The sequence below is a fragment of the Miniopterus natalensis genome, chromosome 12, assembly GCF_054644295.1.
Source record: "Miniopterus natalensis isolate mMinNat1 chromosome 12, mMinNat1.hap1, whole genome shotgun sequence".
Taxonomy (NCBI): Eukaryota; Metazoa; Chordata; class Mammalia; order Chiroptera; family Miniopteridae; genus Miniopterus; species Miniopterus natalensis.
In genome coordinates, this window is record NC_142092.1 from 23,566,319 (window position 1) to 23,584,766 (window position 18,448).

The window sequence follows — 18,448 nt, forward strand, 5'->3', positions numbered from 1 at the left end:
GCCTTTGATGGGTAAATGTGCAGAGATGGTTGGAATTTAATATTTAAGCACAACCATGAAGCTTTTTTGTTTTGTTTAGCTTCTTACTGTTGAAACTATCAAAAGTCAAGAACTTAGACTTCTTACAGAGCTTGCAGTGAACCTCCCTGTCCCATGATGCCACCAGCAAGCAGATTCCAGGGACACCTCTGCCATAGTGCATTCCTTTCCCTTCAGCCAAACTGCTCTAGGTGAAAAATCACATGCGCATCTCTCAAACAAGAAGGAAAACAGTAAACTGGTGGTGAAGACCGTCACCAGAATCCCTCACTTTGCATATCAATTCCCCGCTGCTCACGCTCCCTCTGAGTATCCTGATTAAGAAGAGCCCTTTGTAGGGGGCAACCCTGCGTGCATTTGAGAAGGGCCAATACTACTTAATATGGCCAAGTTGTACTCACACATTTGCGTTCTGGAACCTCAGCGATTTGAAAATATAACATTTGCAGAAAAACCACAATGGATAATTAGTTTGGAAAAAAAAAAAAGTAACAACTTGCTATTTAATACTAGGTCTCTAGATTGATGGAACACAGCCTGAAGTAGGAAAGTGGAAAACCAAAGGCAGACAGACAGTGTACTTCCCTATCCTAGAGTGCCATTCGAAGTTTCTTGGAGGAGTGGTAAAGGGTTTTATTTTGAATACTTTTGCACATCGATTTCATGTTTAAATTTATTTTGAAGTAATTTGGAAAGCTACAATTATACTACCAATATATGTGATAAGAAATTGAGTTTTTAGGGAGAAAATACAGATTATTAGACTCTTTAGCAATGTGTAGTTGAAGCTATTTGTTTTATAGCTAAGCAGTGGAAGGTTCAGAGAGGCTGTCTCATCTAAAGTGTTCAAGTAATTAATACCAGAGCCTACATCTTCTCTTTCAAAAGCTGATTTTTTTTCTGTTATCCTACAATCCACCTAGAGAATCAATATGTAAACTTACCTATGTTGGGATAAATGGACCAGGAGAATTTAAACACTGCTTAATAAGTTTTGACAGATAGACAGTTTTCCTAGGGAGTTTCATAGAAGATTTTGTGATACCTTGTAGAACTGGAATGGGAGAGTAGGAGTGAATTCATCAGTTTTCAGGATTCTGGAAGAACTGTCAAAATTTTGAGATGGTAAAATGTGTATCTTTAAAAAACACCAACCTCCTAATATTAGTACCATGGTTAAAAGTTGTTCAAGTAAAAAAATGTTGGAGATATGAGTGACTTCAGTGGATAAATGTGGAGAAGAGCTGGTTTGAATTGAATGGTTAAGCATGATATTTAAAAGTTCTAAAAAGCTTTTTGTTGTAGAAAATACCAAAAGTAGGGAGAAGTATAGAGTGAACCTCCATGTACCATTACCCAGTTTGAACTGTTACTGATATTTTGCCAACTTGTTGCTTTAATATCTCTCAGTTTTTTGAAGTATTTTAAAGTAAATCTCAGATATCATGTCATTTTACTTATAAATACTTCTAAGTGTCTCTAACAGACAATGACTTTTTAAAAAATGCAACCTTAATACCATTATCAATTTAACATATATAAAAGCAATTACTTAGTATCATCCATGTTCAGATTCCCCAAAATAAAAGTTTTTCTGTTAAAATGACGTCCAAAATGGTTTATATATCATATTTGTATTTTCAGTCTCTTTTTAACCTATAAGAGTTATATTAACATTTTTCTCTGTTAACCATTTTTATATTAACTCTTTTTCCTAAATCATTTATTTATTAAGGAAACCACATAAATTAAATTTTTTGTTCAACAAACATTTACAAGTGAGGAAAACTGGACCCTCCTGCCATTTGTGGCTCCCATTTATTGAGCACTTACTATCACTCAGGACTGGGTTAAGACTTTACATATATTTTTGCTTTTCAACCCTATTAAAAAATAAACCATTTTCAGCTAATTAAACTGATCCACTACATTAAGAAATTTGACATATATCACTGAGACAATAAGTAGGAGAGGTAAACTGGGAACCCTTGTGCATTCAGCTGCAAAACCCATGTGCATTATTAATATACGTACACTGCCTTCCACAAAAGTCCTCCTGATGTTATGTTTATGGTTTTGCAAACTAGTTACAAAACCTCGATTACAGTTTTTTCTAATACGTGATACTCAATACAGATAAATTCACATAATATCTGAGGAGTTCATGGACTCCAGGGATTCATGAGTGTAGTCTGTGGGCTGGATGCAGGTTCAGAATTTCTTTTCCATTTAATGACAAGATGTTGTTAATAAATAATCCTAAAGTCTAGAATGTCTTTACTAGAGGTGTGTGACATACATACAGTTTAAAACAAGCTATGTGTATGTCAAAATATAAAAATTAATTTTACATTTATTGTAATATATATTTTTTCTTTTAGTTCTGTTCTGATGCCTTATGCCTAAAGCATTATAATGGTGAGCAGGAAACTCTAAATACTGGTGTGGCCTTAGACAAATCAGTTAATTTCATTAACCTCTGAATTTTCTCATCTCTAAAATAACAAAGTTGGCTACTAAGCTACTAACGTTCCTTCAGTTCCAGCATTCAGGATGGGGTAAAGATTGGTAGGTCTTTAGAACTCCGATCTTTAAGCTTTCATTAACATAGCTCTTTTTGGAAAATTCAGAAAGGTTTTCATATTCTAAATTATTTGTAAATGTTTATTTTAAAATATTCTCTTTGAATAACACAAAATTGGGCTGTTTATGTGCTTGGAGGCACTGTATGTTTTGCCTTATACCTGAGGAATTCGCAGTTCTTACAAATACATGTCCTGTCTTGCACCACTCTGGTACAACAAATGATTGATAGAAATTGAATTATTATAACAGAACCTTGTTATGGGATCAGTGTCTCCTACTTTGAAAATAAATGACTCAGCCAGACGGCAACATTTATTTTCTCTAAATGACTAGGGATGCAGCAATAGGAGACCATTATCCTGTGACAATATTCTGTTTCATTGACATTATCTCACAAATGTAATTGGTCCATTACTAAATAGAGGTTTTGTTACTGATCAATTTCACGATTTTCAAAACCATTAGGATAATAAATATGCCATCATAGTAATTTCATTGACAGAATATTCTTTCTTCTTCATTTACATTTGTTAGAGGAAAAATATAGATTTAGGTTGAACTTAAACACTACAATTTATACCAGTTTTGACTACTTTTCCATTAAGAGAAATGGAATATTGTACAGAGTAATCCTATTTGCATTGAGCTGCTGAACTGAGGACCTTAAAATTTTCGTGATTTTTTTCTTTCTCTATCACACTAAACCACATCAAATCATAATTGCTCCTAAGCAATTAGTTTACCACCTCCGTTTAATGATTTTATTTGAAATAAGTTCCAGATCATTTCTAGGACTTTACTGTAAATCCACTAAAGTAGCACATCAGTTAAATCAAGCCTAACCATTACCAGCGCAGATAATAACGGCATTAGTAACAACAGAAACCTTGAGATGTCTCGTAGCATAAATATTTCTAAATGCATGGCTTTCCCCAAATGTTCTCCTCTAAAACTCATCTGTAATCTTGTTAAATTAGAACTCTTCCAGTATCTTTCTGACTTTTACAGTTAAGGTTACGGTATTGATTTTATTTTATAGTCCATGGCTCTCAGATGCTTAACACTAATAAGCTTCTATCGCCAAGAGGTTTTCCCCGGAGGCCTGGTGAATAGCAGCTATTTACCTATGCCAGTATTTAATAAGCGACTAAAGTATACTCCAAATCCTGCATAATTGTTTGCTGTTTTTCCTTCTTTCAAATTAGGTTTTTCTGAATTCACCCAAGACACTTTATCATTGTTTGTTAAAATGAAATTGCTTAATGGGCAAAGGCATTTTGAAGTATTTTTTAAAAAGCGGTTTTCATTTATTCAGTATTCGCTTTTTTAACACGATTCTTAGCTATCCAAGGTGTGTTTTTTTTGTTTTCTTTTTTTACTTTTTTTTTTAACGTCTCAAGGAAGATGTTTGTGAGCTTCAAAGGAGTTAGAGCTTTAACTTTGAATTGGGTGTAGGTGTAGCCTGGAGACTTTTTTTTTTAGAGATGTGATAAATGGAAACTTGTAGTAACATGCTACTTACTGTGCCTGGGTTGGAAAACACTCTGAAGAGACACTTAAAACTACGACAGAATGTTTTAAGTTGTTGAGGAATACAGTCATGTGCTTAAGTATAGTTGAGATTAAATAAATAATTCAGTGATAAAGTAAGACTTTTAATTTTTAACATGAAGGCTACCACATTTTCTCCATTAAAAAGAACTCATTTCACTTTTTAAAAAGGTTGAGATATCTAATGGAAGATATTGTATACTCTCCTAAAGTAGATTTCCATTTTTTCAGTTATTTTAGAATATGATATATATGTGTGTGTGAATATGATATATATGGAGATGCTTTCTTAACATGGCAGCTAATTATTTTTTGGATCATCTGGCATCATCATCAAACTACTGTAGTGGGATTAAGTCCATATGTCTTGTCATAACATTCAGAGCTTTTCTGTTAGCTTGGAGTGTGTGGGAAGGACTTAGTTGCATTTGCCACCCAATGGTAAAATTTTGCATCTAGAAGAATCCTTAGAAACAGATATTCAGATGTTCTCTTTCCTTCACTTGTATTCTCAAAATACATTCTTTTGCTGTTAGCCAACTAAATTTGCAAATATTACATTTAAGTATTTCATTTTATATTTTTGCAGCATCCAATGCCTAAGACCAGTGGGAGGTATTTTTTTCTTAAAGTGAAATGTTGGGCACAGTAACAAGATCCAAGATTGTCCACCCATCATTGGGAACTATTTATAAAATTCTGTAGAGTTACAGGGAGTATTTTCTTCCCCCCAAATATGTATTTTACAATTTTTTATTATAAAGTAAGACTTGCTTGTGGGGGATTTTGAAAAGTAAACTGTCAAATGTAAACAAGAAAATGAAAATAACCTATAATCACAGATAACTTCTGTTAATATCTGGCTGTATTATGTGCCAGTCTATTTTCTATGTGTTTTTTAATGAATTTCTTACGCATATTTTTGCACTTAATTGTGCTTAATATGATATATGCTATTTTGTAAATTATTTTCTGTTTGTGTCTTTCATTTATAATATAACGGCATTTTGCCATGTCATTCAGTTTCTACTTTATAATGACTCCAAACTGTGCCACCCTTGGACTATACTATAGCTTTTTTTTTTAAATCCTGGTGAGGATATTTTTTCCGTTGCTTTTCAGAGAGAATAGAAGGGAGAGAGAGGGAGAGAGAGACAGAGAAACATCAATGTGAGAGAGACACATTAATTGGTTGCCTCCTGCACTCTCCCTGACCAGGGCTGGGGATCGAGCCTGCAACCAAGGCATGTGCCCTTGGCCGGAATTGAACCCGGGACCCTTCAGTCCACAGGCCAACTCTCTAACCACTGAGCAAAACTGGCTAGGGCACTATAGATTTTTAAAAATCTATTTTGCTCATGGATGTTTAAGTAGTTTTCAAGTTTTGTATGATAAATAAAGACACAGTGAACATCATTGAATGCAAATCTTTGTATTTAAATGTGGTTATTTTATTTCTGTCTAGCTCTATTTGTATTCCCCGGTACCTAGCATACGGCCTCACATGAAGTCATCAAGTAGATGCTCAAAGAAATTTTGTTAAAGGAATAATTATATTCCTACTGTAGAATCACTGAGTTAAATGCTATGTCCATTTCTAAGGCTTTTGCTAAATATTGACACAGAACCCAGAGAGGTCTTATCAATTTACATTCCCACCAGCAGTGCCTGAGTAGCCTATTTAATTTGACTCCACTGTCATACCTATAATATTTAAATGTAGCACATGGCCCAAGAAGCAATTTTGAAATATGTCCTCTGAAATATACTTAAATAATCGTGTCTCTCTGGCCTTGTGATTCTGCCCAGGAACCTCTTTTTTATAATTTATATTTCATTGAAACCACTGGGCATCACATCCCATCTTTTCTTCCCATGAACTGGCACAGCTCCATTTTGTTGTGAAGGAAATGGGGAAATGAAAATGGTACCAAATCAGGGATGGTAAAGGCTTTCTAGTAAAGGTATAGCCTACAGGGCCTACTTTCTTCCTCCTGCAGGCACACTCCCTGTGAGTACTTCCCCACCATCAGTCCTTTCTCTCTAGGTAAAATTTATTCAAGTTAAGGGTCAGTGTGGCTCTCCACAGGGACACTGATAGAAATAAATACAGCAAAGCTTTGGTCTGGGATCTGGTAGGCTTGGTAATGGTAGTATTTTACATACTGTTCATACAGTTATAAATAACCTCTAAACTTTCCTCTCCTCAATACGATGTGCCACAAGGCAAAAGCAGAGGAAGGGAGACCGTGGTCTCTTTTAGCATTCAGCTGGTGGAGCATCTTCCCTGCCTTCTCCGCGTCCTCTGGGCACAAGGCCCAAGCTGTTCCCTTGTCTCAGGACAGATTTGGGATTTATGGCCTGAAGTAAAAGTATCAGATTTCTAGCTCTCAAACTCGTCCTGCACACTAGATTTGGTAGCTTCTCATTTATTATAAATAGTATTGTTATTTTATGCAGATATTCAGTCATTTTTCATGTTGTCTTCAAGCTTCCACCCCAACATTTTAATGGAAAGCAGCAATTCCCCAGATTAACTGAAGTTTGGTTTTCACTCTCAGTGTTTTGTTTTGCTTGGCAGAGGCTCAGTGAAGTCAGGGATGTGTTGACCACCTTTGCCATCATCCAACAATGAGTTTGGTCTCTATCTCTGAAGAACTTTTCTATGTCCAGAGATTTGTAAATCTATAAAACTTTTTAAAACTATAAAAGTCTAAAGTGTCTGAAAAATAAACCTAGAAAACTAGAAGGGATATTAATTTAGTAAGACTAGCCAATATAATATATTCTTGTCAAACCCTAGTCATTGCACTGTCTCTAAGCTAAATGTTCCCACATACACACTTTCGCTCTTTGGTCTGTATCATGTTCGTACCAAAGGGGCAAAGTTAACAGAAGTTCCCCTACTGTCTTCACTGTACCTTGAGTTTTCTTCTGCCAAAATGACTCCAGTAATATTTGTACAGCAGCTCGATAATATAAAAAATAAAAAAAATATTTTTAACCGTGATTATAACTTCTTAAGCAGTTGGTAATAAAAGATACCTTGCCTGGCCAGCATGGTTCAGTGGTTGAGCATTGACCTAGGATCCAGGGGATCATGGTTCGATTCCTGGTCAGGGCACATGCCCGAGTTGCTGGCTCGATCCCCAGTCGGGGGCATGCAGGAGGCAGCCGATCAATGACTCCCTGATCATTGATGTTTCTCTCTCTCTCTCTCCCTCTCCCTTCCTCTCTCTGAAATCAATAAAGATATATATGTATTTTTAAAAAGGATACCTTAACTTTAAGCACTGTAAAATAAGAGAAGCCAGCAAACGGTGACTTGTACCTATAAGGGTTCATTTAGACTTGCTTGCAGGTCTGGCATGTAAATAAGGAAGACAAGGAATATGTAAAAGGATTGAACTTTATAATATTTTCAGACAAGTTGCTTCTTTGTTAAACAGATAGAATATGTTTTTCTAAATCTTAGGAATGGCACAGTTCATACATTTTAATTTAGTGTTAGTCTGTGCTGAAAATAATGGCCTCCAAAAATTCAAGAATTCTTATGTGCTCCTATATAATCTATTTGAAATAGTTGAGTACCATAAGTGTCATTAAAGGGAAGAAATTTAAAAATTTTTTAATTTTTTAAAAAAAAGAAAATGATGTGTTTTCTATTTAGGCAAGAGAAATGCAATTTGTAACCTTAATCTATTCAAGCATATTGGAGAAGCTAACATATTGCTCTCCTCTGTGTTAAAAAGGAGCAGGTGTCCCAGACAGGCAGGTGTTGAGGTGGCTGCTGGAGCTTGCCCTAGATCACTAGTTGACTTCAGTGAAGTTCTACTAACAGGTGTCTAACTGATTGGAGTGCCATGTGACATTTATCCCGGGAGCGACTTGGATGACAGGCTGCTACAGACTGAGGAAGGGGTCTTCGCTTTGATGAAGAAATTGCCAAAACTCGTGTCTCATTAGTGTTTCCTAAGGTTCTTTGGAAGTGAACAACAGTTTAATTAAGGGCTGACGTAAACACGTTTCTGCACACTTTCCCTGCAGCATTTTATCACATTAGAATTGATCAAAATTGTTGCCTTGGGCTGACTTGAGCAGATATACATCTGGAGCGCCATTTGTGCAAGCTGCCGATGAGCTGGGTACATACGCTGTGCTTCACAGCAACGCTCTTCCTTTGTAGATGCAATTACCTTGTTGGGAGATGACTTGATCTAACCCTTTATTTGCTTAAGCCTTTATCCCTTTGAAGTGATGCTGTGAAATGAATGACACATCAGGGCTTAGGATGTATATAAATCACAGTGCTAAAAAAATTATAGTATAGCTGGGAAGAATTATTGATAATTTTATTTTGAAAAATACTCATTTAAAGGTATGCTAAGCTCTAAATGAACCAACTCAGCTTATATGACTAGCGTACTTGAACTTCTTCTTACATGGTGATTTTTATTATGTATTTAACTATACAGTTGGTTTCTAAAGCCATAACTAATTTTCCAATTATAAATGTAAGTATGGGTGTAGACACTGAAGACTAATACTGTCAGTATAAATATTCCTTTTTTTTTTTTTAGATTAGCCTTTCTAATCTTCTGTCATTAAGAGGAATCCTTTCTATAGTCTAATAGTATCGTGATTGCAATTATTTAATGAATTTTTATATTTAATGTCTATCCTCTCAGTTGAATTGTGAGCATCACCAGGACAGGGAACAGGTGGTCTTATTTAACAAACACCTTGACCTGCATGCCTCGCCATAGTTTGTCACATTTATTAAAAACTCAGTGACTGATTTTGTTGTCTCTCTTTGCTTTCCATTCAATTCGCATCTGGTGGTATCTATTCATGAACATGCATTTTAACATATATTGACTGTGATTATTTTGCTCATGCTACACTAGTAGCTATCATTCCACCAAGCAGCCTCTTTACCATGCAAGAGATTCTAAAATAAACTGCCTAGATACAGTGTCTGCATTATCTATTCTGTCTTCTTTCAATCCTAGATTTCTAAAAATTCTTTTCATGTTCTTAGCATGTTCTTCCAGCATCCACATGTTTGTGTCTTTGATAAAATTATCTTCTATAGGATAATCCATTAGTCAACTTAAAAAAATATGTGTGTGTATATATATATATGCATGCTATGGATTAAGCAAGTACAAAATAATAATGAAAAAGCCATCGAGTAATGTGAGACGCAACACAAGATCGTTTGGGAGATCTAGACCTCCAGAGTTCCTAGGAGAAAATAAACCAGGTTGGTTCAATGGATAAAACATTGTTCTATACATGGAGTAAAAGGGGGTAAAGAGACATATAATTTTTTAGCTGACGTGAATGTCATATGCAACTAAAGGGACAGAATTAGAAGCACATTCCCCCTGGTTTCTTCCTCCCCCAGGAGGCCATAAGCAAATTCACTGAGCTAAAGTTTAAATAAAATGGAATGATAAGGAAAGTTTATATAAAAATGTGGTGGCATGGTAGATCTTAAAGTGAGGAAGATATTTGGAAGGAGATGATTTCAGTTACTGTTTTGATAATGAATCATGATGAGGAAGGCCTGAGAAGGAGACTTGGCAGAAAATGCTTGATTCAACCAGGTACACATGGCCTAATGGAAGCTACAAGAACAGAAAAAAATAGAACTCTTGGAACTTGTCCCCTTCTAAAATGAATTCACTTATAAATGGTTACTTTCTAAATCATATTAAATTTCTTTGTCCCATTTGAAGCCTCACTGGCCTTTGCTTCTTTCTCACCAGCCACCAGTAACTCCTGCCTCCTTCCCACCAACAGACGCACCAGCTAATCTTTTTCTTGCCATCTTGCCTCTCCCTTCAGCTTCTTTATTTCATGTATTATTCAACTTGTGCATTATAATGTATTTGTTGTTATTCAACTTATTATATATTTATATATTATTCAGCTTTATTATTCAACTATTTTCAACATAATCTTTTTATGTATTATTCTTCTTGCTCAGGGACAATAGATTGTGAAAAGCATGACATTTGTTTTTCTTCACAGAAAGGTCACTTAAAACCATCTCTCCTATATATTTATTCCTCAAACATTTTTTTCTGTGGCCTATGAGTGCATTAAAAATAGAAACGATATCATTTTTCAGTTTGGCATGAAGTCTATTAGACTGCAGACATTCAAAATAAAATTAAAATCAAAACAGTACTGGTTTGATTTATGATTAAAATCTAATAGCTAGAAACTCTACCCTTACTTCTCTCAGATAATTGACCTTTTATTTTTATTCCCTCTTCCAACCAGAAAGGTCTTTTTTTCTTTGAGGGGAGGGTTTACTTTGTGTCCTTCGAAGTACTTAGCATAGTGCCCTGCACGTTCTGTGTACCAGTATATCTTTATTGACTAATGGACTCCAAATTAATTTCATTTAATTGGAAAACAAAGCAGTTAAGCCTACTTTCTAATACTAGAATTCTTTATTTTAAAAGAAAATCATTTAACTATGGCCAGAGGATCTTCCCATTCTTAGTTTTACTATCGCAAGTTAATTTTTTTGTTTAAGGAGGAGACAATTCTTGCTCCCTTTTTCGACCTGGAGAGAGTGAATTTTATTCTCTTTCTGCTACATTGGCCTCTATAACTCTTCTGTGTGCTCTCAACACGAAGGTGCATGCCTGAAAGAGAACCAGAAAAATAAATGGACCTATAATAGTTACTTAATAAAACCAAGCATATAATTTTGACTAAGAAAATGCAAAGGCTTTATTTCTCAAAAAACACATAATTGCCTATATTCTTAAATTTCTGTACAAACACCCTTGATTTATGTGTCCTTTACAGAAAGATACTCATGTGAATTTGGCTGGGTTTCATGAAAATTCTGAAATAGTTACAGTAGTTGCAATAGCTTTGATTGACCTTCTACAGAAATGACAACTGGAATGAAATTTATTCTGCTTCCCAAGCGCTGTTCATATTTAATTGTTTTTGAATGTACAGTAAATGCTTTATTACTTATACTAGAGACCAAGAGGTACAGTAAATGCTTCATTATTTATACTAGGGAGTCTTTAGAACTGATATACACAGTTTGATTTTATTTGAAATTTTTATTTAAGCACAGGTAGAGCATAAGAGTGTCAATAAAAAGTTACCAGTTTCTTTTTCTAAGAGTTAATTTTAAATTAAAAATTTGGGAGGGCAACTTATTACATCATCTATAAAGTGAGGGATGAAATAGAGGATTTTTAACCTCTAACAATGTATGTATCTATGATTAACTTTGATAAGGCCAAAACCTATATTTTTGTGGTATTACCTTTTAAAATCACATGGCTATTTTTGGCATTTTGAAGTTAACTTAGCTGAAATGAAATTGCTTTATTTTTAAATGGTTTTAAATTTTTCTGTTTTTTTTGTTTGTTTTTGTAACAGCATTTAATTGCTATGGTTTCATTAAAAAATTCTTTTTTTGTTTGTTTGTTTTTTCTTTTTGAGAAAGATATAAGAAAATTGTTCACTTTTTCATTAAAGTTCTATAGGTTAGTATAGCCAGTTAGTCATAAACTATAGCTTTTGGCTACAAATACACCCATCATTTTTTGTTGACTATGAGCCTACTGTCTTTACAGTAGCATATTCATTCTTTAATTTCCAGTGTGCTGGAAACATACTTAATTTTATTAGGTGCCTTTACCAGACTTCAGGTAATTTTTCAAATGGTAAAGCAATGATAATTAGTTTCTTATACTAATAGCACCACATAGTCTTTTTGATGTCAAAAATTTAATAAATAAAAATGTACATTATATATATAATATATAATGTGTGATGACATTTTGGCGTTTTTTCTTTTAATAAAAATTTACTTTTTTTAGAGATACAAACTGAAATATTTATAGGTGAAATTATGTGATCCCTAGGAATTGCTTCAAAGTAATACACAGGGAGGAAGTATGGATGGGGCAAAGATAAAATAAGATTGGCTATGAGTTGATCATTGAAGCTGGGTGATGAGTACATGAGTATCCATTACTATACTACTTGTGTATGTTTTTAAAATTTTGATAATAAAAATATAAATTTTATAACATGGTTTTTAGAATATTTTACTATAAATTTATAATGTTGATAAAAATCAACACTGCTCAGGGTATTGAAAACAGGGTCCATCTCTCTTACCAATTGGAGTTTTCTCCTGAATTCCCTATTTCAACTAACTGCATGATACAATCTTTTACTCACCTAAGATGATCACCTTCTATGTCAGTTATTAATTGAATTGGGTTAATTCTGTTTAACTATCTATGGCAGAGATTTTTAACCTTTTTCATCTCATGGCACACATAAACTAATTGCTAAAATTCTACAGCATACCAAATAATATTATATTTTTTGCTGATCTGACAAAAAAAAAAAGGGTACAGTTTTGACTCATCCACACTGGATGGCTATTATTGTGTTGACAATCTAAGGGAAAAGAGCTCAGTGACCCTGACTGAGTAGTAGTCAGGTATTGTATGTTTTAAAAATTCTTGCGGCACACCTGTTGAAAATAGCTCTGTCTCCACTCTTAATTTCAAGTTTTTGTGACCTACTTTTGGGCAGTATTAAATATTTGTGGAATGAGTGAATGATTGAATGAATGCATCCCAGAATATGGCACGTTTTACACTGTTTTGTAATTCCTTTTCACTCGTCATATCCCCTCATGAGATTTTAAACTTTATTGAGGTTGTAACTGAACCTGACACACTGTTATGTCCCCAGTAACTTGTACAGTGTCTGGAATGAATTAGGCCTTCAATAAATATTTATGAATGAAAATATTAATTAATCTATCTTCTTATGTGGTCTCCATGATTGCTGTCTCCATTTTGGCTAATTCATTCTCCATGTAGTTTCTGGACAGATTGCTCTAAACTGTAAATGTGATCATAGTTTGCCCATTAATAGCTTTCCCCCATTGGAGGAAGCATTCAGACATTTATACATAAAACCCATGACTCCTTGCCATCTGCTCACCTCCTTCCTTTACCTTTGTACTTCATTCCAGACTGTTTGTACTACTTGCATGTTTATGGCCCCCTTCCTGGGAACATTTCCTCTCTCTGAGTATGTCATCCCATCCACATTTTAAACATGGTGCCACTGGCGGTGCCTTTTTTCATTTGGGGAGGCTGAGGTGATCACTGCCCCTGTGTAGTGAGGCTGGAGAAGTAGAGGCAAACACAACACCCCTGCTCTCAACACACTTCCTCCCTCTCAACTGTTGACCACCATGCTCTCCATATAATTTCTCTCTTCACTGACACTGCGTATCCCTCCAGCAGCAATTACTTTTTTTTCCTTAACACCCTTACTTTACTTGGCAAAGAGAGGAACCCAATAAATATTTGCAGAATGAGCGAATTAAGGAATGCATTTTTTTTCTATACAAGTAATGAGTTTTCCATAAAAGATGTTAAATCAATGATATACTTACCAGTGTACCCAAAGGTTGTTTCTCATATTCGCACCAGGTTTTCCTCTATTTTTTCCACTGTGTAGTCAGCAAGTCAAAAGACAAACCCCCGAATAGTATAAATCTAAGAATAAAATGCTAAAATAAGAAAGACCTTGAGGTGAACAAAGGGGCCAATGGAAACATGATAGTTTTTGAGAAGTTTGATTTACTTATTAGTAGGAATCATTCTGATAATAATTCTAATGAGGCCATGGAGATTGTTTCTGACACATATTTGAAAGCTACAACATAGCTGGATCTTTGGCCCTCAATATATATTTTGTAAAAGAGCCAAAATCACAAAAATAATAAAATGTTGGAAATCAGATCTCTTGTTATGTTAATACGAACCTTGTAGCTTTAGAAAGTCATAAAGCTTGGGCTTTTCCCTCTTCCTTCACAGATATGTCTTCTCCGACTACTATGAAGAAGCCTGAAAAGCCGCTGTTCAGCTCTACATCTCCACAGGATTCTTCCCCAAGGTTGAGCACTTTCCCCCAGCACCACCATCCCGGAATACCTGGAGTTGCACACAGTGGTGAGGAGTTTCAAGCATAGAGGAGAAGCCTCCCTCTTTTTTGCAGAGCCCAAACCCTCAGGGATGGAGCAGAAGTTCTTATTATAGCTGTGGTGGCCATATTTTCTCAACCAAAAGAGGGAGGGTCACAATCTGATCAGATATTTTTTTCTTATCAGTATGTGAGGAAAGATCATCAAAGCCATACAATTAAATAACATTTATCTATGTATCTTTAAATTGTCTTTATTAGAAAGATTATGGTCACAAGAAATTAGAAAATATGAGGTACATGGTTATATAAAATATAGCTTCAGGGTTGGTCTTAATTCCACATATTTTACCAAGGAAAGATGTCATTTCAGTATGTTGCTGAGTTTAGAGTATTTCCAGAGGCATTAAGATATACAGAGGCTATTTCTGTATATATTATTTTCTATATGAAAATCAATATTTGGGAATGAAATTAATCAGGAAAAATAAAAGAGATACTTTTCTTTGACAATTATTTTATGTGCACATTTTTTTCTGTGTGCTAGTACACTTGATGGTATGTCCAATATCTTAATTTAAACAGGACAAAGAATCCAATATTTCATATCTGTACATTAAGGAACAATTAATATTAAATCCCCTTTCAAAGATTCAAAGTGAGCATAAGTAATAATCAATATAAACATAAGCAATAACCTTGTAGGGTTTGTGTACGAATATGAGTGAAGAGCATGGTTAAGCTGAGCTGAGATTAAAAGCACTTTGACACCCAGTGCAAAGAAGCCCAGTCTGGCCCGGCTGGGTGGGGCTCAGCGGGTGAGGTCGACCCAGGATCCAGGGGATCGCGGTTCTATTCCTGGTCAGGGCACATTCCCGGGTTGTGGGCTCGATCTCCAATGACTCTCTCATCATTGGTGTTTCTCTCTCTCTCTCTCCCTCTCCTTTCCTCTCCCTGAAATCAATAAAGATATATAAAAAATAAAAATTAAAAAAAATTAAAAAAGAAGCCCAGTCTAACTTAGGTGTTTGTATTTCCTTATGTTATACTTTCAAAAGTGTGGACTTCTTAAATAAAGCGATATTTTAATAAGGAGTTTGAAGAACTATGTAAGTGTTCTCTGCAGTGCATCCCTTTGATGGAAGGTGCTCAAACCTTGGTGTGAGGAAAGATTACACCAGGCGCTTGTTTCAGATGCACTGTCCCGAGCCTCACCCCTAGAAGCCCTCAGCTGGAGAGTCTGTGGTTAGGCCCAGGAATCTTCATTGTAACGACAAGTCAGAAGATCCTGAGTGCCCTGGACATTATTGGGGAAGATAAGCCATATCCCTTAAAAAGTTTTTTATTTTTTGCACATAATTACAAAGTTGGAGGTAAATTATTCCAGATGATTTTCATTTATAGGTCATGGAAAGAATCTATTTTTTCATATTGTTTGCTACATTGTCTCGTAAAACACTAAACATTTTTCATATGGTATTTCTTATGGTTTGGGTTGAAATATTAAATAAAAACAGATATTTAATCTTCACTTCTACATGCAGTATACTGGTTGGTACTCTTAATTTGTACTTATATGATTGTTTTCCTTAACGTTACAGAGATAATGATCATGCAGTTATATTCTTTCCCCATTTTTCAAACTGAAGACTTATATTTCAGAAACTAAACAATAAATTGTGGTCATACTAATGCTGAAAAGTTACAGTACAATTAAACATTGCCCACATTGCATATGTTTTATATATTATTTCCCTTTATAAAATATGTGATTTATAGATAAGTTAATGTCTATATGAAAGTATAAATTCACATTTCTGTGGGTTTTATTCTTGGTCTTATCTTAATATCTTTAAAGCTACATGTAGTAAAAGTTGGAGTAGGAAGAAACATATTTTAAGAATGTAACTCTTTTGTTATGAAAGAAACATTTTTATTAGGAGAAAGAGTTCCCAGGCTCTATGTTAAAATATTCATAAGCATTTATACAATGATCAGGTCATTATTTGGGACATTATTGTTTATTAATTATCGGCCTCCATTTTAGCCAACTACCAGCTCAGATGTATAGCGAAAATATTTATTTAAAATTGGATTACACTTCTGTTTTGAATTTTGGTAGAAATTTGTGGATCCTCTGCCCTCTAATTAATGCTGTGACTTGGTCTGGACTTATATGAGACAAAGACTTTCTAATCAAAGAACATGTTCTAATGGGGAATAACTTTGCTTACAGAAATGTTTTATGAAGTATTGGCCTAACTTATGAAAAAGAAAATTCTTTTTTTAGTCATTCATAGTTCTAGAAAGCAAGACTGTTAACTCCCTATAGTGAGGGTTGTGTGTTTGTGTCTGTGTGTGCTTAGCAGTACTGGCATTGAGAGTAAGAGTAAAAGATCAACTGCCGTTTTAGGAGAGTTTGGTTAAATCATGGGGGAAAATGAATAGCTATTGTTTTTATAGTTTCACAGCATACTTTAGGATCAGAATGGAACATTAAAGAAAACAGCTAACGAGTCTCTCTCTCCTCTTGTATCTTCTGCAGTCATCTCAACTCGAACTCCACCTCCACCCTCACCGTTGCCATTTCCAACACAAGCTATTCTTCCTCCAGCCCCATCGAGCTACTTTTCTCATCCAACAATCAGATATCCTCCCCACCTGAATCCTCAGGATACTCTGAAGAACTACGTACCTTCTTATGACCCATCCAGTCCGCAAACCAGCCAGGTAAAAATGAGAGAGAAAATAAGATTAGGGCTTAAGGGAGATGGAACAGGTCTAACTCTAAGACATGGAGCTTACTCAGACAGTGATGTCTGACAGAACAACAAGCTTTTGAAATCCATCTTCAGGAAATGTCTTGGTGACTCAATAAGTTTTTATTTAAAGGTGGCTGAATGACAGGTAGGAAGTATGTTGCCCCAAAGGGGCACATTTGTGAAGATGTTTTTGGTTTGATGTTTTGGGATTTTTATTGACTGAAGAGAAAGTTTATGCAGAAAGTCCATTGACAAAAAAGCTCTGAGCTGGAGTTCACACCTCTGAAATACCTGGCTTGACACAGGGACAAAGTGCTTATTTCAGGCAGGAGCAAGGTATGTGCTAAAATAAACACACACAAAAGAACTTACAGTTGTATTTATAGACTAACTATTAGGTATTAAAATAAGCTTTGGTAATGTAAACATTCTCAGTGTTTGATGACTACTTGAATATTCTTTGCACAGACACGACTACGTTTAATAATGAGTGACATTACCAGAAGTGTCTTTTTTTTTTTTTGGTAAACATTGTGCAGTGGTTTTAGGGATTCATTGAGTGTAGTGACTCATGTGCCTTCCTCACTCCCTAAACATGTGGTTTCTTCTGTGAAGAGGTTGCTTCATAGAGATTTGGTATAAGAAGATTTTCCACAGTCAAGTAGATAGTCCTTGTGCCAAAGCTGGGTCTGTCAATAATCCTAATATCCCAAATCTGCAGTGCAATTCTGATCATGTGGTCTGGTGTTTGGCTTTGCCGCTTTACGCCGAAGACTCCTTATTATACCTTTTCATGCTCTGAGGGATTTTCATAAACATTCCATTATTAATGCTGTTCAGTTCTTAAAATGCCAGTAAGTAGTATGTGTGTATTAATTTAGATTTAACAAAGAAATATCTTTAAAAAACACAACCAAAAACCTTTAGACTTAATTTAATGGTTAAAATGAAGCAAAATGGTCTTTCTGAATGTTTTATTTTGAATAACAACATGCCCAACGCCGTTTGGGTTACTTAGAAAGTTACCTGTTCTTTTAGCTCCATTGACTAATAATACTAAGCTAAGTATACCATTCTCAAATTTTGAATTTGAAGTTAAACTATTTGTAGTTTAGAAGAGAATGTCCAAATGGTGTGGCGCTTTTAATGACTGTAATACTACTTGCTAAGTAAAACAGTGGGATCTTAGTCTGTCAGTTTAGAAATAAGATTTACTGTTAGAGCATGGATTCAAAAGTCACAGTTCCATAGAGCATTCTGCTAGACTCAGCTGGGAACAGTGTGCACAAGGTCTGATTTTAATTTGTATAGAATTTCCATGAATAACAAAGTCTAATTAAGACATCCATTAAAAGTCCTTAACGTTAATTCAGTGTGGAAAATCTTAAGAGTTCCATTGGATTTTTTTTTTTTAACTGATGTCTTAATTAGGCGCTGTTAGGGGAAAAATTATGCAAATTAAAATCAGGCCCTTAGTGTTACGCATTTCTTTAATTATTCAGTGC

General features: G+C 34.9%; 1 protein-coding gene across 5 annotated transcripts in view; it reads left to right on the forward strand.

Moving 5' to 3' along the window:
* The window catches only part of NFIB (nuclear factor I B), a 222,057-nt gene that overhangs the window by 167,977 nt on the left and 35,632 nt on the right, over positions 1-18,448 (forward strand). For all 5 annotated transcript variants that reach the window (XM_087822657.1, XM_016214290.2, XM_016214297.2 and 2 more), the window contains exons 7-8: positions 14,076-14,210; positions 16,727-16,911. In XM_087822657.1, the coding sequence (XP_087678783.1) occupies positions 14,076-14,210; positions 16,727-16,911 (320 nt within the window). The remainder of the gene's footprint in view (positions 1-14,075; positions 14,211-16,726; positions 16,912-18,448) is intronic.